Source organism: Antedon bifida, chromosome 6 (assembly GCF_963402885.1).
Source record: "Antedon bifida chromosome 6, ecAntBifi1.1, whole genome shotgun sequence".
NCBI classification, from domain to species: domain Eukaryota; kingdom Metazoa; phylum Echinodermata; class Crinoidea; order Comatulida; family Antedonidae; genus Antedon; species Antedon bifida.
The window spans coordinates 23,566,697-23,592,451 of record NC_136231.1 but is presented as its reverse complement, the minus strand read 5'-3'; the positions used below and the strand labels follow the sequence as shown (position 1 = coordinate 23,592,451).

At 30.1% G+C, this 25,755-nt stretch overlaps 1 protein-coding gene across 18 annotated transcripts in view; it reads right to left on the bottom strand.

Moving 5' to 3' along the window:
• Window positions 1-25,755, bottom strand: part of LOC144845883 (uncharacterized) — a 99,611-nt gene that overhangs the window by 46,374 nt on the left and 27,482 nt on the right. For 14 of the 18 annotated variants that reach the window (XM_078703372.1, XM_078703365.1, XM_078703369.1 and 11 more), the window contains exons 4-24: window positions 21,998-22,096; window positions 17,863-17,961; window positions 17,540-17,638; window positions 14,113-14,247; window positions 10,246-10,431; window positions 9,632-9,730; window positions 9,243-9,341; window positions 8,527-8,625; window positions 8,038-8,136; window positions 7,575-7,673; window positions 6,044-6,142; window positions 5,345-5,443; window positions 4,590-4,886; window positions 4,194-4,292; window positions 3,574-3,672; window positions 2,521-2,718; window positions 1,826-2,023; window positions 1,584-1,682; window positions 1,234-1,341; window positions 1,048-1,123; window positions 230-241 (exon numbers count right to left, since the gene is read on the bottom strand). In XM_078703372.1, the coding sequence (XP_078559498.1) occupies window positions 230-241; window positions 1,048-1,123; window positions 1,234-1,341; window positions 1,584-1,682; window positions 1,826-2,023; window positions 2,521-2,718; window positions 3,574-3,672; window positions 4,194-4,292; window positions 4,590-4,886; window positions 5,345-5,443; window positions 6,044-6,142; window positions 7,575-7,673; window positions 8,038-8,136; window positions 8,527-8,625; window positions 9,243-9,341; window positions 9,632-9,730; window positions 10,246-10,431; window positions 14,113-14,247; window positions 17,540-17,638; window positions 17,863-17,961; window positions 21,998-22,096 (2,497 nt within the window). The remainder of the gene's footprint in view (window positions 1-229; window positions 242-1,047; window positions 1,124-1,233; window positions 1,342-1,583; window positions 1,683-1,825; window positions 2,024-2,520; window positions 2,719-3,573; window positions 3,673-4,193; window positions 4,293-4,589; window positions 4,887-5,344; window positions 5,444-6,043; window positions 6,143-7,574; window positions 7,674-8,037; window positions 8,137-8,526; window positions 8,626-9,242; window positions 9,342-9,631; window positions 9,731-10,245; window positions 10,432-14,112; window positions 14,248-17,539; window positions 17,639-17,862; window positions 17,962-21,997; window positions 22,097-25,755) is intronic. The other 4 variants (XM_078703377.1, XM_078703382.1, XM_078703383.1 and 1 more) reach the window with 2 other exon arrangements.

Below are 25,755 nucleotides of genomic sequence, written 5' to 3'. Positions count from 1 at the left end.
TAAAAATGAGTTTTTTTTTCATTTCCATTGAATTTTATGCATTAATAATTTATTTATTATAGTTACAGTGAAATCTGATGACCTCAAGGCAAATTGCAACATGAGCTGTTTTTTTAATTATTTATGTGCGCCACAATACAACATGGAAAAAATGTGTTAAAAATACCACAATAGTAAATAAACATAAATATGTGATTTTATATATAATAAAATATAGGACAAGACATACCACTTTCTTCCTCTAAAGTTATTGAAAATGTTGATGATACAAACACATTTACATGTAGGAAAGGAATGGGATTAAAACATCAGTTTAATAAAAAATAAAAGCTAAAGTGAGTTTATAAGTAAATGTGGGAATGACATAACAAAATAAAAATGTTCTAATAATTCACAAAAATAAAATATTCAAACAAAAATATAAATGAAATAATAATGAGGCTAAAATCGTGATTTTATTATAAGTGCATACAAAATTATTTATTTCTTAAGCAAAATAACAAAACCATAATAATAATAATTTTGGTAATTGTTATTCAATCATATAAATTAAAATAAATAAAGTATAACAAAAAAGTAAAATAAATAAATAATAAAATATCACAATATATGTGACAGTGTGGGATACATCAATAGCGAACTATACAGATTGCGACAAGAATAGCTAATACAGTAGTAGCAATGACCTAAAAAATACTGATAATATGTAAATGATATCAGCTATGTAATTGCTTAACAAACATTTGTATGAGTTGAAACATTGTTTAAACCAATGATGCAACAGAACTATAAATTTAGCAAGTGACTAGCATTGTATAAAATAATTACAAGTGTGTGTAATCACAAATGTACACAATGTAATAATAGACAGTATTTATATATAAAACACCTACAGCAAATAAATGAGAAGGCAAAATACATTCCATCCGAAAAAATATATTGATGGTTGACACAGAAAGATGAGTTTTCTAAAAAGCATAAATCTTATCGTATTTTAAATATTATATTTCATATATTCACATAAAAAAAGAAAAGAAAAATTCTCACCTTCGTCTTCATCTTCTGACATAAAGTTTACCACCATTATTTCTGGACATTGAACTTTGAACTTTTCCTCTGTCGTCTGCTCAAAAGTAAAACAAATAATTTCGTAAAATAAATATAACATTGAATATTTTCATTAATTAATTTGATTTGAATTTACACCGAAGTGTAAAATTACTTTCAACGTACCGTGGTGGTGATGGTGGTTGTCTCTGTACGGGTCGTCACAGTGGTTAGAGTGTTGATAACAGAGATGTACCCTAATCGTTTCGCAACTCCTAATGGTGTGTATCCATTCTGTAAATGATACAAAATTATTATTTTCTTGTAATTAAGCAGTTTACCATAGTTGAGAGAACTTTAATTCAGGAAAACAAATAGATGTCATATTTGCCAAACCTATGAAACTTTATAATAATAAATTATAATTAATAAAATTCATAAATATATAAATCCTTGCAACACAAAATCAAGAAATAAATCTCTTATCTAGCAATCTTGATTTATATGAATCAAAATACATTATTAGCAATACTTACATTCGCTGTTTCATTTGGATCGGCTCCATTCTCCAACAACTGATTGATGACCCCGACATGACCTTGCTGTGCCGCTTGATGAAGTGGAGTGTTGCCATGCTGGAGGGAAGAAACAAAACAAACTAATGATAATTTTTGTTTTGTTTTTTTGTTTGAACTGGTGCAAAAACATTACTAATAAATTATTGTAACATTTATTTTTAGATATTGAAAGATATCGTAATCTAACATTCTAAACTTACCTTTGTCTTTGATTTTATATCTGCACCTTTACGGAGAAGGAATGTTGCGGTCTTTATGTTGCCATAGTGACAAGCAACATGGAGTGGTGTGTAACCTGCTTTCGTCTTGGGATCAATCTCTGAACCATTTTTGACTAGGATGGAGGCACAGTTGACTTTGTCTTCTTGTGCGGCCAAATGGAGGGGAGTTAGACCATTCTATTTAAAAAATAAATTTTAATAGCAACATATATAAGAAAAGACAAATAATGAATAAAATGGACATAAACTTAAGGATTTGAGAAGAGAAAAGGGGTGATAATAATAATGAATTTATAGGAAGAAGAAAATACACATTTCTATAAACACAAAGTGAATTTAAATGATACTGTTATTTTATTACAAATGACTTACAAAAAAACCCCCCTGGATAACACTTTACGCACATGCTTCTGCCTGCTGTCAACACCAACAATAGGAAATCAAGATCCCACAATACAATAGTAAAGTTTCCACCGAAACCAGAATTTTTAAATATGGAAACTTTCCCAAAACGAAAAGTGGACAAATTAAAGAAATATATACAATATATAATATATACTATACAGGCTGTTTGGCAAATGGAAAATGTTGAGATTTTACTGTTCATTTGGATAATGACAACAACATTAACACTGCGCTACTAATTTAATACATTTTTAAACATTGGACTGTACCTTAGCTGTAATAGCAGGTCTAGCACCTTTCTCTAGTAACAGACTTAACATATCTGTGTGGCCTTCTTGTGCTGCTAGATGGATTGGGCTGATTCCATGCTTGGTGACGGCATTAGGGTCGGCATTGTATTCCAGAAGCGTTGTCGCTATCTCAATCTGATTCTTTTTGGCTGCAATGTGGAGCGGTGTAAATCCATTCTACAAAGAAAGAACAAATGAGTAAATCACATAACACACCTTAGTGTATCCTTGATTCATCAATAAATATCACATGCCATTCAGAATTTGTTCTAATGAATGGAAAAGTGATACTTAATGGTACTATTGAATGCTTAGCTTTCTAAATGTTATGAACTAAATATTAGTCAACGAAAGGTTGTGATTGTTCTATTCATCTCTGATCCACCTTTTTAAGAACAGTCTTCAAACTTTACTGAAAGGATGATGTAATATTCTTACACCTTCTATTAACAAAACCCTTTATTGATCAGCCACGTGAAAACTAATTTTCTTGAATGAAGGCACAACATGCCGACAAGAAACTCCAAAATATAACTATAGTAATGCAGAATCCTTCAATTTTTAAATGCCATGAACTAATTCAAACTTCATATACAAATAAACAAAATAATTGTGAATAATGCACTAATTAAAATGACATTATTCTGTGGTTCACTTACATTCACCATATATGCATTTAAAGAGTACATTTCTAAGGTTAATGACCTTCCTAAGAAGTAACAGCAGATGTAATGAATGGATGTTAATTATTCACAGTGACTATTCTTTTGTGTTTCCTCATTAATATTAATGAATCCTAAACGATGCTTCCTTAAATGTCAATTTACCGATTATCTCCATAGAAATTTAGCTTGAGAATTGAATCACACACTAAAAAATATGTTGTCAGAATTACTAAAAAATGATTTGCTCATTTGATTAAAATTCATTGAAAACAATGTGATTGAAACACATAATTTAATTTTGTTTATTTTGTAATTAAAAGAATGTCTCCTATGATAATCAGGTATCTTAACCAATATTCTATAATACCTTAGCAACTGAGATTGGTGAAGCTTTCTGGTCTAACAGCAACATGGCAACGTCTACATGGTCATAGTGGGCTGCAATATGGAGGGGTGTTAGGTCATTCTAGAAAAAAACAAATCAATGTCTTAGTTAATTTGTTTAGATACTAAACTGCTGAAAGATGATCTTTAGAAGAAAGAAGTTAGCCTGGAACTCTGGATTGACCAAGCTCAGCATTTAGATACTCTATAAACAACTACTACTGGTGGGGACAATTATTACTGTAACCAAGTCAGGTAGAATCCAGTGGCCGTATTCACTATTCACACTTAGGCTACGGGAAACACTTACCCTTAAAATTAAGAAAAATCTCCTATCTACATAATACAATTTAAAGGAAATACTTAAATATGTATTGAGTTAAGTGAAGTTCTTAATATAAATATAAATATCTCACCTAAGTGTGATTGGTGAATAATGGCCACAGTCTTTATATTGGAGTTAGCTCTTATATTATCATGTCTAATTTCAATTTTTGATCACCTGCACTATCAAACCTACTATACAAGTAGTCCCAGTGCCACACATAACATATGCAGAAACTTGCTTTCACTATGACTAAATGTTTGCTTTGTGTGACTTACCTGGGCTTTGGCATCAGGGGATGCACAATGTCTGAGCAGCAGAGAGGCGACGCCCAAACGACCATATTTGGCAGCGACATGCAATGGAGTGAATTCTTTCTGTAAATTAAAATGACAAAATTAATTACATAAAAAAAATTAAATCAATGACAACATTAATAATTATAAACAATATCCAAAATTTTATAAAGTACTGATTATATTACCTATAAATCAAGGGACTATTGCTATACAAATTATGCACTTTGTTCAAAAGTAAGTGTACCGACTGAATCATTAAAACCAAATGAATGTCTTCAAATCAAAATGAGTTCAGTGAGTGAGTTGAGTGATACTGGGTATACTAGGTATTATAACCCCAAACAAAATGAATATATTATATTATTGTTAACTGACCTTAGTTTTCTTTGAGAGGGACGCGCCATGCTCTAAAAGAGCAGCAGCAACGTCCTTCTTGCCCTCCCGTGCAGCAATATGCAGCGCTGTGTACAAGTCTTTTGTTTGAGAATCTGGATTGGCCCCTTGTTCTAGCAAGAGGGTAACAACCTCCACGTTGCCCAGACGAGCTGCGATGTGTAAGGGTGTCTGGTTCTCATGTGCTCTGGCGTCAACCACAGCTTTACTGTTCAGGAGAATTCGCATGATTTCGATCTGGTTAGCACGAGCGGCAAGATGAAGTGGTGTTTCTCCACGCTAAAAATGTAAATAAAGATTGAATCGTACAGTAACTTTTCCAAAACAAGACATTACAATTTTTATTAAGAAGCTATTATAACAACAATGGTAAATAATATATAAACATAGGAAGCTAGAAAACAATTTACAGCCTTTTTAACATAGAATCAATTAGAATAGAAATTTTCTTATTTATGAAATTAGCAATATTGATGAACATCAGAAAAATGGACATAACATAAATTATTAACGGTTGTAAGAATTAATTCAGTAAATTCTTCCAAAAAACTGAACTCTCTTTGACTGAATAATTTACTACACAGATAAATTTGATTTTTAAAATATCGATTTACAACTGAGAAATTCAAACAAGATGTAAAGTTATGTTTAGTATCGATTATCGGTGCCAGCATCTGTATGTCAACATGACTAAATAGAAATAATTGATTACTAAGAAGGCATCATTTGTTACTTACCACATTTGGTTCATCAATTATGGCTCCGTGCTTCAGCAAGAACAGAGTGTTTCCGACATTTCCCATAAAGGCTGCTACATGAAGGGGAGTTAGACCAGACTGAAAAGCAAAACAAAGAATTTATACAGCATTGTCCTTTTATCAAGTATAATATCAGACTACTTGATAAATGTATTAACCAGGAAAAAGTTAGTATAAATTGCATATATTTAAAGCACTGGGCTTTTAAAGTGTTTTAGTCTAGTATCTGAAATGCTACCATGTACTTTTCTTATTTTCCAGATCATTATAAAATGTTGTATTCAAAGATTGATATTAACATTATTCTAGATAATGTTTTTAATGGTAGATGATAAGATGTTGAATATCTACACTTTCAAAATCATTTATACTGTTATGCCCACAATCGGGAATCTCACACTAAAATCAATATCACAAACTACATCACATTGGCCAACAGTCACAAAATGTGAAGATCAATAAGCTGGATGTGAGGGTTTGAGGGATATAGCAGTACCGCACCCCTCTTCTTAAACTTCTTCATGTCTAGCTAAAACAATCACCAACAATATTTAAAACTTGTTTTCATCACTTTCACATTCAGCACAGTCTTCATCCTCAACATCATCAACCCATAATCGTTATCATTCTTAATCATCAACAAATTCTCATTGGCTAACATCTTTGTAATGAACTCACGTCTGTTGTTGACTGAATGGAGGCGCCATACTTGAGTAGAAGTTCAATAACCTTGATACGATTCTTCTTACAAGCAATGTGCAATGGGGTGAATCCATTCTACGAAGATTAAACAAGAAAACTTATTAGCACCATGCGTAGGAATAAACACAATCATTATACGAAGATGTCATCATTAGGAAACGATCATTAGTTTGTACATAAAATCCTTGTTGAAAAATGAGCTAAATTGCTGTGTTTATTACCATATGGTGGTAGCTTCACATTTACATATTTTAGATTTACTAATATATTAAATTTTAGTCATGAGAATTAAATCTTATTTAATTTGAATTCATAATTATTAAACACTAAGCATTTGGTAAAAAAAGTATGAATGAAAACTGTTATAAATACAGTAGTAGCTAAGTATATAATCAATTGAAAATATAAAAAAGTGCTGTCAGTAGTGAGTTCATTGATTTTTGAAAAACGTGGGTGTGTTTTTGCTCAATAAATTCCTATTATGAAATAACTGTCTTTTTAAGACATTCTATAGTCATTGATTTGCTGATGTTTTTTACTTACACTGAGATATATCCCTTTTCTAATTTGTTTTATTTATTTTTGGACTTTTTAATTAATTAATTAAACTATTCCTGTTTATTTAAAGTTTTTTTTTTGTTTTTCTCACAGTCTTGTTTGTCAGCATTTTGCTAGTAAAAATGTTTATTATGATTTATAAACATGCAATAATGGTGCTATTTAAAAAAGGTTTTTGTTTAAATTTGGTTATGAGTTTAAAATTCAGTGATGGTGTAGAAGACTTTGTTATTAACAACATGCCTACTAAACCATTAATGACTGTTCCCTAATTATAATAGTCAAGCAAGATTTAATTGAATGTAGACTGAATTCTGCATGTAAAATGTAAATTATTCTCTTAGTACAGTGCTCAGATTCCTAATCGTCAATTAACGACACACACTGTATGTATGCTGCAAAGAAGTTAATTTCAAACAGCTCAACAGCACAGACTTAAGAGGAGTTGACTGGAAGAACCCATGGGAAATTAAGACATATCTTTATAATGAATATCCTTCATTCATGTGGATTTATAGAAGAGTTGATTACAATTGACTAGAAATTGAAAGAGACTTTTCTCCATCAGCAAACAGATATCGCTATCATTTTGAAAAATTATTCAAAATTTATCATTCTAAAAATACATTTGCATTATCAAAATTTTTTTTTTTTCTCATTATCACTTTAATGGTTTAGAGATTTTCTCTTTCTGTTATTATTTCAAAATTGAACAGTAAAAAATATATATATAAATATTTGTCCAAAGGAAAATTACTGAAAAATGACAATGCTGTGGGTATCAGTGGCTGGATCTCAATGGAGATACAAAAAAAAAAGCAAAAAGCTAAATCAAAACGATAAAGTAAAACAGCCAGAAAAGTTAGCAGAGCTTTCGGGCAACACTAGCCCTTCATCAGTGCAAGTGTTATAAAGTTAAATCTATATTTAAATTATGAAAATATGTTACCAATGCTCTGGCATCTGGGTTAGCCTTTCTGTCCAGAAGTAGTTTAGCGACTTTGTGATGTCCACAATGTGCAGCCACATGCAATGGAGTCAGGTAATCCTGAAATAAAAAAAAACATGTATTTATTCTCTTGAAGTTAATCTATAATGGAGCGTCAGGGTAATAGAGACAGTTTTCCTAGCTAAAACATTTTAATAAAACTAAATGCAATCAATTTTCATTCTGTTGGTATACAAAAGTGCTTCTATTGTGATGTTGCTTAAAATCTCTTGCAAGTCAACTTATAACGTGTATTTCCTAAACAATGGATAGCAAAGCATTGAAGAATATACATACAGTATATGAAATATTTGTTATGGTTATAACAAACTTGGATTGAAAAGTCCCTACAATGTATATCTGGAACTATTTGAAATTTAATATCTTCAAAGTTAACATATCAAACAGAGAAAAGTTTACTCACTACTGTGACATCATCAACAGGAGCTTTGTGGAACAGGAGAAGTCTAGCACTGTCCACATGATCACCTTGGGCTGCCATGTGAAGTGGGGCCAAGCCATTCTATAAAGAAAAGAAAAAGGACAAATAAATGGAAAATGTTCACTAAAAAGATTTATAATTTGTTCGAACAAAAACTGATTATAATGCAAAGTACATTTGATTGAAATTGTATTTGAAACGTGATTGTTATTGTTGGAATGCTGTGAATGCCGACTTAATTATATTGAAGTCTTCTTTTGAAAGCAGAAAGGCGATTGAACAGTACTGATTATAGTGTGTATTAAGAAACTGCCAGTATTCATCTTCATTCATCAGGGTTTCTATATTTCTTGAAAGAAGATTGTTTGAATGTGGCACGTTTGTGTCTGTTTTGATTTCAGAGAAAATCTTCTGCATTTTTTTCAGTAATTATTTAGCAGAAAGTTGAAGATATAAAGAAATTCTCATTACCTTTGTCTTTGCTGTGACCGGAGCTCCACGCTCAATCAGTTGGTCTACAGACTGGTCATGGCCACTTCTGGCAGCACAATGCAATGGAGTTAATCCATCCTAGAAACGATGTAAAAATAGCGTCACATTCAAGAAATATAAAAGACATTTCATCATAAAAATATATAGATGTTTCATAATGTATAACAATAAAATAAAAGGAATGGTATAACATCAATTTATGATGTTTTTTGGACTAGTCCACCAAACAATCAGTTTTTGTTCTTTTTATCCATCATTATTAACTAAAAAAACAGAAGACAATAAAACATTACTGTTAAATATTCTGTTTTCAGTTAAAGTGTTGTCTTGTTTTTTACTTTTATACTTTGCAAATAAATACATTAACAACTTGTCTTGGACAATGATAGACTACATAAATCTTTATGGCAGTTATCTGGCAGTTGGATTAATTTGTCTCCTGTCCAATTTAATACAAAGTCCAATGGCTTAATTTATTTATTAAAATCGGTTTTGTTGGGAGCTATGCGATGTAGTCAATAAGCCTTTATAATTAATTACTGTATGCATAATTTTATTAAATTTTTTTTTAAACATCATTATCAACTTACATTTCAAATACATTATAAAACTGAATTAAACAAAATTAGAAAGAATCTTATATACAAAGTGTTAATAATTACAATATTTCAAATCAATAATATTATTTTTCTTACCCTTGTCTTGGCATCGATCTTCGCTCCCCGGTCTAATAGGGTATTTATCATGTTGACACGCCCCCATTTTGATGCTACGTGTAAGGGGGTAATATTGTTCTGTAAATAAAACATTTGAGACTAATTACTATCTTTACCATAGTGCACAAATCGATTTTGTCACATTTTGTAATGTTGCATAAATGTTAAGTAAATAATAGAAGAGTAATTGCATAGAATTTGATTTTTCAAATCGTAAAACTCCATCACCAGTTCTTTTTTGGTCTTATCATCACAAACCACACCGTTTCATTTCTAACAAGACTTTAATGCAAAAGATTATATTACTGAATGTTCAAATCCAAATAACAAGATGGGACGTAAACAAGTTTGACCCAAATCACACTTACCTTTGCCGCATAATCTATGGTGGCGCCCTTCTGGATGAGCAGTATTGCCACATTGACATGTCCATAATGCGAGGCTATATGTAGAGGCGTGAAACCACTCTGAAAACAAAAACATAAAAGTTAATTCATATCTGAAACAGAGTACAGTAATTATCTAAAACATTAAATGCTGTTCTAAGAGTTTGAGTCACCAACATTTGTTTTATAGTAGTTGTTACAAGGATGATGGGGATAGATTACATGTATTACCAATCCAATTCTCCATCCTTCTATCCTCATAGCATAGGATTAAACTCAAATTCACTAGGACATAGTTGTTTAAAAAATCGTGAATAACATCATACGAAAACTTTGCCCAGACTAAAGCCCAGGATTTCTTTCAGAATGCATATAAGGAATGGAATGAGGACTTCTTAACCAAGTCTGTGGCTCTTCTATAGCTTGAAGAGTATTAGTTTAAGAGAATTATTAGCACAATCAAAATGTTGGGACAACTATAATACAACACATCTGATCAAATTGTAATTGTAATTGTCTCTGAAAAATTGTCTAGGCTGCCTTTTTATTTTTTTCTTCATAATCCTTGTATCAGATGAAGAATCGTAAAATAATACCTTTGATGTCACGTCTGGGTCATGTTTGTTTTGAAGAAGCAGCGCAGCGGCTTTAGAATCATCCTTTCTGGCTGCGATGTGTAGAGCAGGTAGACGAGTCTTACCAGCCCGGTCATTTTCAAGTAGTACCGCAACAACTTTGTCATGACCCTGCTGGAGGGCTACAGCAAGAGGGGTAAACCCATCCTGAAATGGATAAATATATATTGAGCAAATAGATAATCATAATATAAACGAAGATGATAATACATAGACTTCATGGCTTGGTCTTATACTCTTCTTCATTCAGTACCTGAATAGTACAAATACACACACTCTCATCTAATACTATGCTCGGAAAACTACTGAAAATGATGTTTTTATTAATCTATATGTAGTACAATACATGGCTTAACAACTAGCCAATTGTATAAATAATATCCAATAAACATAAATCTTGAACAGCCTATAATAACATTAATTTGGGCTATGAAAATGACTTAACATTTCTATTTCACTACCACTGTTGTCTAGTTGGCTATGTTTCAAGTAAACGATACCGAAACACACATAATACTCAAAACCAAATTGTGAAAACTGCAAAATCTTATTAGGAAATTATGACATAAATTTTGATAAAAAGATTCACATAAACAATTTTTATCTAATGATAGTTTCCTTGTAACCTTCTAAATATTAAAATTATTAAATTGATTTATGAATCTTGAGTTGCATGAGTATGATTCATTTTTAAATAGAAACATGATTACATTAAGATTTTTTATGGACAAATAACAGTTTCATCTATGTCAAGGGCACTATAATAATAGTACATTTTTAACATCATCTACTTTATTAAAGACATTTTTAGGTAATAATTAAGTATGACAATTGACATAAATGAACAAATATTGAAAAACAATGCTAAAACTGAATTTCAATTAAGGTAAAAAAAATATGCAAAAATCAAGTCTAGCTAAGGGCCATGAAGAAATGCATGAAATATCTAAGTTCAGTGTTTATAAATAATGTATTTAGTTTAAATTTCAAAAATGTTTAATGTTCAACCGTTTTTAAATTCATGCGATTTACATAAGTTGTTTAAAATCATCACAATTATAAAATTTATGATTACAGCCTGTCTTTAAGACATTTCCAGGTATGTAGGCCTATGTTGGAACTACTCTGTCCATGGACTGTTTGTCTGTTTAATCTTAAACCATTTTCAAATTAAATTGGTAGAAAAGAATGGAAATCAGACATTTAGGGTAACGACCTTCAATTTCCTGTGCACGTTCTCAGAGGGGATACGGCAAATGTGTAACCATTTGTTCATGCAGCAAGAAATATCATTTTCACATATGCGTCATCAAAACGTGCTTTACGTGATAGTTTTAAACTTCTCATATGACTTTCATTTGAAATTGATCTAACCCTATGACAAGTTTTAGAAAGCATTTGAAAGAAATCTTTATGGATACATTTGTGTCAGTTTTGGTAAATTTGTTTGACCTTTAAAATGGATGAAATACATATTTTGAATAATATACTGGTGATGTTCATAATTAATAGTAAAATAAGAATTAATATATGGTACTTTGATTTGTAGAAAATGATTTAGAAATTTGGTGCCAATTTATTTAATCGGGGAATAGATTTGGTCTCGGAAATAGGTCAATATTTCCCCCAACCTCCAACTCCCAAACCATAAATGTTAAGAATACTGTTCTCTCTTGATCATCAGTAATCAATTCCATTTTGTTTTCAACTCAAATTTATCGTTCTCGTAGAAACTGATCCTGTCGGCCATTTAAGAATCTCACGAGAACCGACTCAAGCTTTTAGGATTGGATGTCGCATTGAAATTTACATCATTTACAAAATCTGAACCTTTGAAATCTCAAAAACAGTTTGACACAAGTGAAAGTCTCAACAAGAATACTGTTTTTAGTAAATAGTAATATCTGACACTGACAGTACAAACATATACTATTTTTTATTATCTTATTAGAAAAATATACCATAAATCTGTTTGCCTAGTAAATGGGAAAATTATTTTAGTTATGATTATAAAATATGTTAAGCTTGTTTTTACACCTATAGTTTAATAGATATTTTCTGTTTCTAATTGATACTATAGATTATTGAAATGATAAAAATATTACATAAAACTAAAAAGTAATATAATATTATTGCAAGAAATATGGATTAAACATAAGTCTTTAAAAAATCATTCTTTGGAATTACATCTGCATTACCTTCTTCTTGTTTACTTGGTAATGTAATTCTTCCATAGAGGAAATATGATTAAAAAAGTATTTTTAGAGGAATATTTTTCACATGTATCTCTCAGATTATTATAGAAACAAATTATTATCATTATTTAAAAAAAAAACATTATTTAGCCTATAAAAAAACAAAAAAGAAACATGGTGAAAATAAAGCAGCTTGCACACAATACAATCTACTCACTATTAAACTTATAAGCATAATTAAGCAATTTTCCTGTAAATTAACACATTTCCTTGCAAATTACCATATTCATTAACATTTATTATTATGTAATCATCCATAACATTTCCAATATAAGTGTAAATTCGTCGATCTACATTTAATTCCAGACAAGGAAAGTATACTTTAAAGTTTGTAATGAATGACTGTCAACACCAATACGACAAACCAATATTACAGCATGAAGCTACTACAATGAAAATTTAATTGTGAACATGTGTGGATGGCTATTATCCATTATTGCTTCATAGTCTTAATGTGTCATGTAATATATATTATTCGTTTTAGTTTGATTCTAAAATATAGTTTGTCACTTATTCATAAGGAATGATAGCAGTGAAAAGGAATAGCATCTTCGGCTACTTCGCAAAACATGCACTTTACTTTTAACTATACACTACAACAAATAGTGTTATTTTAACAATCGTTTTATCCACAAAATAAACAACGCTCACAACATATTCTGTCTACGATAGCTTTACTTTGCATAATATTGCATAGGCAGAGTCAACAGATGATGTACTTATTAAACAAATTCACCTTTTATTTCAATATATTACAAAATGACAACAGAGAACTTGAAGCAAAAACAAGGCAAAAATAACAGAAATAATAACACATGCACATCTTCAATCATCGTTTATACGCAAGAATGACAGACGAAATGTCAATAACAATAACAACTAATGAAACAAAGGCACAAGAAGACAGATTGCATTTCTGAACAATACGTACAGAAAGAATGACAAGAGAAAAATAATGACCTAACATATATTTAAATACTTGATGGTAATACAGTATGAGTTTGTAATGTAGACACAAACTACAATTGAGAGCTCCAGGTAGAACTTTTTAATTCTTAATTTTGCTTAATTTTGAATAGAAAAATAAAAGATTAATAGAAATTGGTAATTAATCTAGTAAAAATATTTATAAAGGGATTAAATGTGGTCAGCTATGATCTACAAGCGAAAAAAAAAAATGCAAATATTTATTCTCTATTTAAATCGGAAAAAAATTTACAAAAAACAAAAACATGAATGTACTTAGAAAAGTATCTGATAACTTTGAAGTTTGAAAATGGAATTATTGATCTTATAAGAACATGCTTATGATTAATTTATTTAATATACTATTTTTTATTGATTTTCTTCATCCATAAAATGTTATAATATTTAATACTATTTATGTATAGTTACTGTACCCCACAAATTCAGTTGTAGTATAAGCAGATAAACTATGGCAAAACATCTATATTTGCAGAGACACAAACATTTAAAAACTACAGCTATCATGCATACAAAGCGAAGACATAAGGCAAAACAATAGTGCGACATGGACACAAAAATAAAACAGTCCGTGCATACGACCTCTCACCTCCGATTCTGACTGGGAGATCTGTTGTTGCGGTTGTGGCATTGGCGTGGGCTTGGAGTGCTGACACTCCAAGAGCAAGGCCACAATAACATGATGGCCCTGCTGAGTTGCCACGTCCAACGGCCGAAAGCCATCCTAATGGATACATACAACGTATCCGAGAATATCCCCGAAGAGAGAAAGGCGAGCGTAGAGTAAACGAAAGAAAGTGCACGTGAAATTTATATAGGAGTGCTATATACAGTATTTGACTGTCCCACAAAAGAATATTTACACTCAATATAGTTATATATAAGATATATAAACATATTTTTTTTCTATATAATAATGCTACTACTATTAGGTGACATTATAAATAGACGCCATATTGAGTCCAATTATTGTAAGGGATAGATCTTAGATTTCAATGCAATACAATACATGTCTAAGATTATTAAAAAGTGGACTATAGGATAACACTTCACAAAGTTAACATTTGGATATATTTACAGGTCTAATAGAATGTACTTGAGAATCATGCATTTACTAAGTTTAAAAACAAAATTATTAGATTGATAAATATCAATTATTTATCAATAAAATAATTACTTATAGTTTGAAACTTTGAATGATTGCATTGCCTCATTGTTAACGTTTTGGTCTATCTTTCAAACATGATTTCTGATCTTCATTCTGTATGTGGAAGCAATTAACTAAAAAGGAAGTCTTGGTGATTTTTTTTTCAAAATCCCAGCTAAGCTAATGAAATTTTAAATTATTCTTAATTTAACCTTTGTTTGGGGGAAGGAAACGTCATCCCCCAGATCCACAAAGACAGGATATGAAATCTGTTTATAATGTTTTCTTAATTAAACCAAAAAAAAAGAAGGCTTAAACATTTTTTTTAACGCATCAATTGAAAGACAGTTAGTCAGAATGTTAGTCAACCCTAGAGGTTTTCTTGAATTGTGGGTCAGTCGGGCTTGGCAAATCATCTTTTTCTTTGGATAATAATACAGTAACTGTACAGTGTACTAATTGTTAAAATAGCAAACTACCTGATGTAATTTATTGCCAATATGTTCAAATATATTCAGAAATATGGAGCTTTGGATTGGACCTGGTAGCATAATTAGTGAAGCACCTGATAAGTGATCATTATAAACTTGGAAGGTTTAGCCAATTAGGTCTGTCAACAAATGTAGATGTCTGTTATAAATGATTCCATTTGCACTTTATTTGCCATAAGATGCAATCAAAAACTCTCCAATTAAATAAAAAGAAAAGTTAATTTACGGACTACTGTAGTAATAGACTTTCATATTTTTAAAAAGATTGTTTCAAAAAAACTTTTACCTGAAATATTTTATTAAAAATAAATTGCATAATAAATAATAAAAATAAATATAAGGTTTTTAGCACTACTGTAAATATGCATGCAAGGGTTCCATCAACATTTGAAAGCTGAGTGTACTGCATATTGTGAACAGGTTCAAAACTCCATATTATTTGTGCTAAGGGTTGAATATTAACATTTTCAGTCAAGAATTTTGTTTAAGCAAGTGATAATTAGCATAAAGCTTTTTGAATACATAACAATGCATTGAGGTGAAAATTAGGCATTGGACAAGTGCATTACAGATATTGGTAGGGATTTCAAACATGTTTGCTTTCTTAAGTAACTAAATCAATTAATTTAATTAAAAGCATAAATAATTTATCCAAATACAATTCTCAAGTCACTTTATATGTTTGTCCAAATAAAATTGTATTGAAATATAAACTTTTTGTTTTGTTAAATTACACACATTATATCATCGTGTTTGGATCCACCATTCAGCTTTATTTGGATCGTCTCCTACTATTTTTGACCATAGGAAAAACAAGTATTACTGAATCCTATTATTCTTTAATTTGTAAAGTACAAAACAATAACGATTATTCAATCTCACCATAAAGTTGATTAAAAAAATGCAGATTTAATTTCTGATTTGAAATGGCATTCAATCATATTAGCGAGTTTGTTCTAAATTTCATCTACTTGTGAATGTACAGTAATTGTAATTTAAATATTAAAAAAAAAGTAATTTTAATAATCAGCAGAGAAAAATTAATTCCCTGATGCAAGACTAAAGATCCTATACAGAACAAATTAAAATGATAATATTAACTGATAAACGAGAATAACATATTCAGTAGAATATTAGGTATAGCTTTCTTTTATTATCTGCTTATATTGTACTTTTTACATCTGCATAATTGCTAGTTTAACATATTTAGCATGGTTTTGAGGGTTTAAGCGATAAAATTTATGTGCTTTTAGATGTTGATACATTAATTAAACCTGTTCTAAATGGAATAATAGATCAACGTCTTATAAATTATAATAAGGAAGGTGGTTTTGATCCAGGTACAATCCTCAATTGCCGCTGTTCTTATACTTCACCTACAGCTAGTTTTTCATATCCTTAAAGTAGCTAGTTTCATATAAAAACCAGGCAGTGCGATGGGCGGGTTCTTATTTTCTTCCGGGTACAGACTGCTTTTTCCTATTACTACAGTTAACTCTCCCAATACCGTAAGCTTGTTTTCCACCAGGCAAATATATTCGTGTAAATCAAACATTCCCATGTTCTGATTTGTTGCACAATTTTGCACAATACGCATTAAAGGCCAACTCAGATAGCATAGTACGACGAGGCCCAACAAAAAAAATCTTGATTCGTCGGAAGAAATTTAAACATGTTTAATTTTCTCCCGATGATACAATTCTTTGTACGACGCTGTCTGTGTAGGCCTTTAGTCAATGCAGCGAATAAATTAGAAAACCAGCATTATATGTCTGGTTTTTCAGAATTATGGTATTCTAATGTGTTTTTAATGCATGTTTTCCACTAGTATAGGCAAATGTGTTCGCAGAGAAAAATCATGCTACTCTTGGCACTACAAGAGTGAATAGCTGCAAATTTAATTTTCAACGTGTATCTGCTGAGCTTTTTGATTCGCATGAATGCTTATGAATGCGTCATATCTCATTTCATGAGTCCTGATTGGTTGCGCAAGAAAAGTCTGGTCTTGGGAGAGTAAACTATATTCTATAACCTCTACCAGGTAAGTTCTATATACCATTCTCAACCTTGTTAGCAAATGGCTACTGCAAATGCATTGTGTGAAGTAAAAGTAAATGTTGTCAGATAACACACTGATGTTTTGCGAGAGGGAATAAATTAAATTTCACTATGCAATATACAGCACATGTTGAAACAGCCAAATGTGCTTAAGTGGCAACCATTGTTGTAAATAATTTAAAAACCTACAAACTGGAATAAAAGATAATTATAAAACAAAACAAGTGAGTTGGTTAAAAAAAAACTAAATAAAAACAATTTATGGCATAATGTATAGTACTATAGTAGCCAATTGTAGTTGACATTGGTAGTGTACTAACCTCAGTGGCTAAATTTTGGTTGGCACCATTTTTTAGGAGAAACTGCACAACATCAACATGGTTCTCCTGAGCTGCCATATAAAGAGGTGTGAATCCATTCTAATATAGATAAAATAATATGGCGATTAATGTAGACTGAAATTCCAAATTTTAGAACGGTTTCCTTACAGTACTTGTACCACATAGAGACACTAAGCATTTAAGCTTAAAGTACAGTATGAGTCCCTCATTTATAGCCTCTTGGAAATTCAGTTTTGAGTGGTCTTTATTCAATAGGTCAGGTCTGACCCATTATATTTTAGCCTTTAAAAATGAAGGTTTACCTGTGACTGTATGTTTACATTAGCACTGTAATTGACTAATACTTTCACAATTCCAAACTGTCCAGCTAGAGATGCAATATGCAGTGCTGTGTTCCCTTTCTAAAAGATAAAACAAAAGAGAAAACTTATATTAATATTATTTTAAAAACAAACAAAATTATTAATAACAGCCGCTAATAATATTATCACTCAATACTATTTTAAATTACTATTGACACTATTGTTCCTAAAGACTACATTATGATATGAGATTTTACTTCCCAAAATGTTCTGTTGTTTTTTAATTCCATTTGGATGTATTATATTTCAGTTACTAAAGTTGACTGTAAAATGTATAGATTAGTAGATTGAATTTGAATAGGAATGGTAATACAAAGGAAATTAATACGCAAGTCAATAACTTTATTACTCGAACATTTAATAAAATTGTGATGTCAAAGGTGTTGAAATAACAGCTTGAATGATAAGGTAATAATAGGTAAAAGATGAAGCGTTGGTTATAAATTAATTAGTAACGTTAATTGACCTAATTAAATTTGCAATGTTATCATATGACAGGAATAATCAGAACATGAGAATACTGTTCACACTGTGTATTGATCTTCAATGGTAGAATAAACAATGGTTAAACATTAGTACAATACAATTCATTTAATTGGGTTAAATTACAAGACATTTTGGAAACATTTCTTGTGGAGAGATATCATGGATATCTCAGTTCTTCGGCAATGAAATAGGCTCATCAACACAAGTGAACAAGAACAAAAATGTGTTTTTCGGATTTTAGGAAAGGGTCAGTTAATTCCAAAACTAGTTATCAGTATTAGTAAAAGTTTTAATTTAATCCACCATGTTGTTTTAAAAAACAAACCTTAGAAACACAACATTTGGCTATCTTCCAATTAATTCAGTCTTCGTTATAATTCATAACATGAATAAACTGTATTATAATAATTGATTTTGACAAAGTACCTATACAAATAAGTAGTACACATACAAAGACATAATATAGTGTTGTAAAAGAATATTACAATATTTTAATACCAGTTATATACACAATTCTGAATCTTTAATATAGGATGATTAAAAATCAATAATAATGTATAGAGCTAAAATAAATGGGTCACACAAATAATGCAGTATGCATTGACCAATCACATTCGTTATAATTTATTTTCTTATGGTTTGTATACAATGTCTTAATATAAGATCATTTGAATAAAAATAAAGAAAGTTCAATTGAAATGAGAGCTAAAAATAATTGAACCATGGGTCAAACAGAAGAGTGCAGTGATCATGACATTTATCACATTGCAGTTTGATAATATTTTCTATATTTAAAATGTTTAAAGTACACAAAAGGATAACAAAAAGAGTAGGACTAGAATAGAAATATATAATAAAATGCTGTAGGTCACACAAAGAATAGTATAAGGTGCTCATGACAAATCAATTTAGTTTGATAATTTATTTCTTAAGATATTTTTACAAATGTTTTAATAGGATCAATACAAGTATTACTAAAGAACTAAAATTAAATCGATCGCACAAAGTGGTGCAAATTGAACAAACTGTTTTTAATCAAATGGGTCACAATCATAGAAAAGTAATTTTCATAATTTTCATGAAAATTTTAGTAATTATAATTGATAAAACCTAATTTTTTGGGAATTGTTTTACCATTGTTCAATGTGTTTATGATAAAAAAAATAAATGAGGTTTGGTTGAACAAGAGCATAAAATAAATGGAAACAGAAGACAATACACATTTATCTTCATTGCTTATGTCAAATAGTTTAATACTTAATGAACTTTAACCATGTGTATTGTAAACAGTAGTTAAATGAAAGATTTAAATTAGTATTAAAATTAGTCATTTGAACCTTCAGTATTGTATTTCTATTGTAATTTTAACATACTGTTGTTACTGTGCTTTAGTGGAAAATAAAAATAAGAACATTAAATGTTTATTTTGATAGTATTAAGGGAAATAAGGGTTGACAGCTACTTTCATCTGGATGGCATGAAGCTCTATAAATAAATACTGATTCAAACTTCCTATGTGCTTTATAAAACAAACACACATTTTCAACTTTATATCAAACAATAAAACAGGTACATTACTTCAATCAAAGCTATTCATAATCTCCACTACTTGTTTTATTTTAGTTAGGCAAAAAGTAACATGTTCACTATGAATGATCAACTATTTTATAAAAAAAATTGATAATTGATATTGTCAACATGTTTCAACGTAGGGTATTTATCTTATTATATACCGTATACTTGATACTTGAAAAATTAAAGAAAAGAATAAAATATTAGCTAAATAATCATTCTTTCCCGCCATAAAAACAAATTAGGACATTTTGAAAAGAGGCAAAACAAAATCATATTTGTTTTACGTTTGATATTTTGTTAAAAAAAATCCTCCCTCTTTTTAATACCCATTTAAAGAAAAATTGCAATGAATATAAAAAATAAATGCTTTTAGGCTTGGTTTCTATCTGCCCTAAAATATTAAGGGAAAATAGATAATTAATTAGTTAATAGGGTTTATGCCTAAAATGATAGATTTAATAGAAACATGCAGGTGGTTTGCTATGTAATGCTTAAATATCAGGTTAAGGTACAAAACAAAGGCATTAATAAATAATTTAATACATTTCAGACAATAGTAATGTTTAACAGATTATCTGATCATATCAATTTTATCATGAAAAATTAATGAAATATATTAATAATAAAGTGACATTATTTGATTTTTATTTTTACTAGTATAAAATTATTTTTTTCAATGTGGATTTATTGAATATCAAAATATATGTTAGTTAATTTATTATCTAATTGCTTAATGATAATCAATATGATCAATTATTGTATAAACTTATAAGTATTGTTTTTTTATTAATAATAACGGTAAGTTAATGCAGACAAACTCTAAAATTACCCAGTGATACTGGAAATTACTTAATTTTAAAATGATAAGATGAGAAAATCTGTGAATGATCACTGTAGATCAGATAAAATATTATAATTGTACATTATAAAATCTTCGTCAAATAGTTTTTTACTATAAGTCTACTGTATGACACATTTGTCATATACCCCTATAATATAGTATACTAATTAGCATTATAAATGAGGTTGTTTTAAGTCCTCATACTGATAAGAATTTCAATCAGCAATATTTAGTTGCATCCCCACTAATCCATATGTATACACAGTGGAGAATAATTGCTTTTTATAGCTCACAAAACCTAAACACAAAAACGAATAGTCATCAAATTTATAATGATAAATTAATGGACAATAGCATCATGCAAGATGGGGAAATTTGTTTATAATATAAAATTCAAAAATTGATTGAAATGTTAAATTACAAAGACATTTTGTTAAATATTAACAAGAAATGTTATTTTTCAATTAGCATTATAAAAAATGCAATTTAAAAAGTTTGACAATGCAGAGTCTGCATTTACTGTATTTTGAATGTAATTATATAATTAATTAGTAAATCTAACCATTTTCAAGCAAAAAACAGCTGTAGTTACGACAAAAATGAATTACTATTAAAAATGTACAGCAATTACCGGGTTATTTCAGGCACTTTTCACATTGCTACAAACATGACGGATATTTTGAAAACTACATAATTTGTAATTATATTATCAATAAAAAAAAGTATAATCTAGTAAATCTAGTAGTTGCAGAAGACCTGTTGGTTAATTAGTCTAGCAAAATTATATTGATCAGATGTTAGTACTCTTTAAAGGCTAAAACTGAATCAATCTAGAAGAGAATTTTTGTTTAATATACTGTAGATGCCAAGTCTTAGAATGCTGCTATAGTTTAAGTGTGGTTGGTGGGTTGTTTATCGCTGTATTGGATTTGTATTTTAACTTTTTTTCTGTTTGGTTTGTTTGTCTGTCCAAGTATTCTTGTGTGGGATTAAAACCCACCACCTTCATATCTCACTAGCCTGGTATGTCTCTAGATCACCATGAATAAGGCAAGATTCAAACCCAAGGAAGCAACATGTAAGGCACCAAACAGTATGATAATTTTAATAAATTCATTTTTATTTGTGTGTTTTTGTAATCATTACTTTAATAATTATTTCTTGATACTTTACCTTGGTGGCTGCATCAACATCAGCTCCTCTTTTCAGCAATTCTGTCACAATGTTCAAATGACCCTCCTTCGAACTAAGATGAAGAGCGTTCAGTCCATTCTAAATGACAAATAAAAAATGTATTGTAATGATAAAAGAATAGGGTCTTTACTACAGTATACGATTGTCAATTGTCTTGGTAAGAAATGTGGGTGAAAACTGAGCAATATTCAATGCGGCATCTATAATATGGCAGAATGTGACAAGAAAAAAATAGAAAACCAATACTTGGATTAAATATTAATATTTGTACACACTTAAGTGTACTACGGGAATAAGAATGAAACATAAACCATTACTGAATTACAATATGTAGCACAGACTAAACATACAGTAACTACTGTATGTTTGGTGGAATTAAAGCTACAGCTACTAGAATCATTATTATTATGTCGCAGTAAATCTTGAGACAAACTTAAAAGAACATTCTGTTCTTTTTATGTGTCTTCAACATGTTCAGCTAGAATGAATATTTTATGTTTTCTATAATTTTGACACAGTAATTATATGAAACAAATGTTACTTGGTTCATAAAGCAATACGTGATCGTTATAAAACATGAAGAACACATTTACAGATACGTTGATTGAATATTGACCTACATTTTCTACAACTTTGGAGAGAAAAAAACACTATCTTTAGTGAGAAAATTGCGTAGGTGTAGTTAAAAAAGTTTGCATTGGTTAAAAACGTCAAGAAATAGTGATGATGGATAACAATAGAACCCTACTTTCGGACATCCCTGTTGAAAAGGTTACCCCGGGATAATGAATGAGGGGAAATATACGACCACTTTGTTTTTTAGGTGTCCACTTAGTAGAGGTTCTACTGCACAGACATTGGAAACAATTTGTGTGGATTGCAAAAACTGAAAGCAACTTTTCAAAGTGATTTTCAATTTAATCAATCTTCAGATGTGTATTAAAGTCCATTCCAAGTTGAGAGGATGTCAGAGAGATGTGGAGTGGAGTTGTGGCTTGGTGGTTATGATGCTTGGCTACCACTCCAAGGGTCCTGGGTTCAAGTCCTGTCACATGTCAGGATTTTTTCTAAGGACAAAATTACAACTCCACTCCCAAAGACTTGTAATAAGACTTTGTTTATGTAGAGCATCTTGTGTATATGTTTGTCTTGTGAACCACTGAGGGTCCCTAATAATCAGCAATTGCTGGATGGATTACCCTCAATAAATATGGTACAAAAAAAAAAAAAATTAAAAAAAAAATGACATTTGAATCCGAAAAAACTGAATGAATGTAATGTTCAGACAAACAAACGTGTTGACATTGCTTTATACAATTAAATTTACTATATACAGTACAGTAAGCTTCATTCACATTTCAAAATAAGTGCCATTCAGTTTTGAATGGATGCAATGTGAAAGAAACAAGTCACAAAATGAGTACAGTTTGTGTCTAAGATTGTAGAAAGATCAAATCTACCAAACAAGTATCATCTCTTGGTCAACATGGGCTTGGTTGGTAAATCCATTGATATTGTTGAAACCAAAAACAATTACAGGGGACCTCAAACAAATATTGACTGAACCTGCATGTTTACCATTACTTCATTAGGTGATATAGTTTGTCAACACTATAAAAAAATCCATACAATATTCGAGATTGCATTAAGAGTTCAATGCTTACATTGGCTGAGGCTGGTGTGGAAAGCTAGGTACACCTCAAAGTATGGAAGATACATTACATGATGGTGTTGTTTTAAGGCAACAATGCGGCGTTGTCTCCATCACCTTGGAGGAACTTACTACGCAGTTGTTACTTGCCATGGAAAAAAGCTTTCTTCTAGGACCAAAAGAAAAATCCTAGATATTCAACGACCTTATGATCCTAGAGACTCCTAGGTAATCCTAGAGATTATGAGATAACCTGGAACCAACTATATGATAATCCTAGGGAGTCAGATAATTCCTTTGAATCCTACAGCAATCGTGAAGATCTTAGTGGTAATGAATCATACAGTATCAGCTATTGGGAAACTACATTTCTTGTCAACACACTGATACTGTCAGTGTCATCCTATTTCTTCAGTTAGGCTTTCTGTACAGTACAGTATAAGTATCCACTACTTATCAACAGACAAACAAATAATCATTGAGCTCTCAAATTTCATGTTGTACAATCAACAAGATTTCTATATTTTTAGCTGCTTTTGTTGATAACAAAGATTTTATTGATCGTATGACATTTATCAAAACATAAATTATTATCAAATTGTGCATAATTTGCTTTTTTTGTATGTTGTTTAATAAGACATTCATTAGAAATATGGATGGGAATAATTATCTCATTAAAAATGACCAATAATTTATATGAAATATAATTGGTGCCTTTCCTTTGGCATTTGCTTTCTCTTCCTCTGATAAAGACATGATCGTACACAAATTTGCATGGGCTAATCAAACATTTTAATGTTAAAATGTTTTGTGTTGCTTTCTGATAATAGATCTTTTCTACCTGTTGACATTATACTGACATGGTTTCATGGGTAAAACATAAGATTACCAAATTAAAAAATGTTACATCAGAATGAATGGATCCTTTGAGTCACACATGGTTCTGCTTCGAACAAATTCTTAACCCTAAAATTTATAAACCAACTTACGGTAAGATTAGAAAAGGGGAATTTGATCTATTGAACAGTTGACTGGCATTATTTATTCAGAACAGTATTTAATATTAAAATAATAACTACTTTTTCTTATTGCTTGATGATGGAGAAAGGGTTATATTCAATGTACTATCAACACATTAACACTTGCGATTCAGGTACACAGTACTTATTTAATGTGCTGATGTAGGGCTTTTAAAATAAAAACAATTGAGACAATTCAAACCTCGTCATAGCTTGTTTCATCATCCATTTGGAACATTTTGTTGAGATGACCAAAAATATCATTAAGTAAATTATCCCGAATTCTCCTGTGTTGTAGTTTTAAATACTCATCATGAATGTTGCGAGTAACAAACATTGTGTCACTAATGTACCTCATTTGAAACGCTAATGATAAGTAATCCGCTTGTTAAAGCAATTTCTCCATCCAAGTTATCGTGCTGATTACGGTATTCTAGCATGCGGAGTTTAAGACAAATGTTATTTAATAATAATAATAAAGGGTAATATAATGAATTGTCTATTACAAAATCCTCACGTTTGTTTTCAGTTTAAAACTACTTGGTGAGTAGAATTTTGTTTTAAAGTTATGCTAGAAAACATATGTTACTGAATTCCTTGTCTAATATTTTTAAACGTAATATTTAAATGGATCAAATATTACTAGTCAAAAACATCTTCAAGAAAATCTGAGAGCATTGGCAAATCTTTGAATATTATATTTCCAGTTTTACATATAGTATACAACTTAATAGTACTGTAGGATTAATGTTTCACTAGATATGTTGATATACAAACAGAATCCAAAAATAAAATGACAAGATCTTTAGTATGCTTTCTCTCGCTTCCTCTACAAGTATTTATCTACATTTAGATAAACTAACCATAGCTTTTAAGAAATTATTTAATAAATCACAGAACATAAACCAAAACAGCAAGCAGATTTCATTTATGTGAACAAAAAGAATGATGCTAAAGATTTATATCCAAAGTCTGCTTAGATGTTTAGCATTAAATCATTTATGATCAAAATCTGTTTCCTTCCCTTTTCCAAAATGCGCGTACTCGGTTTCTTTCAACTTTCACTT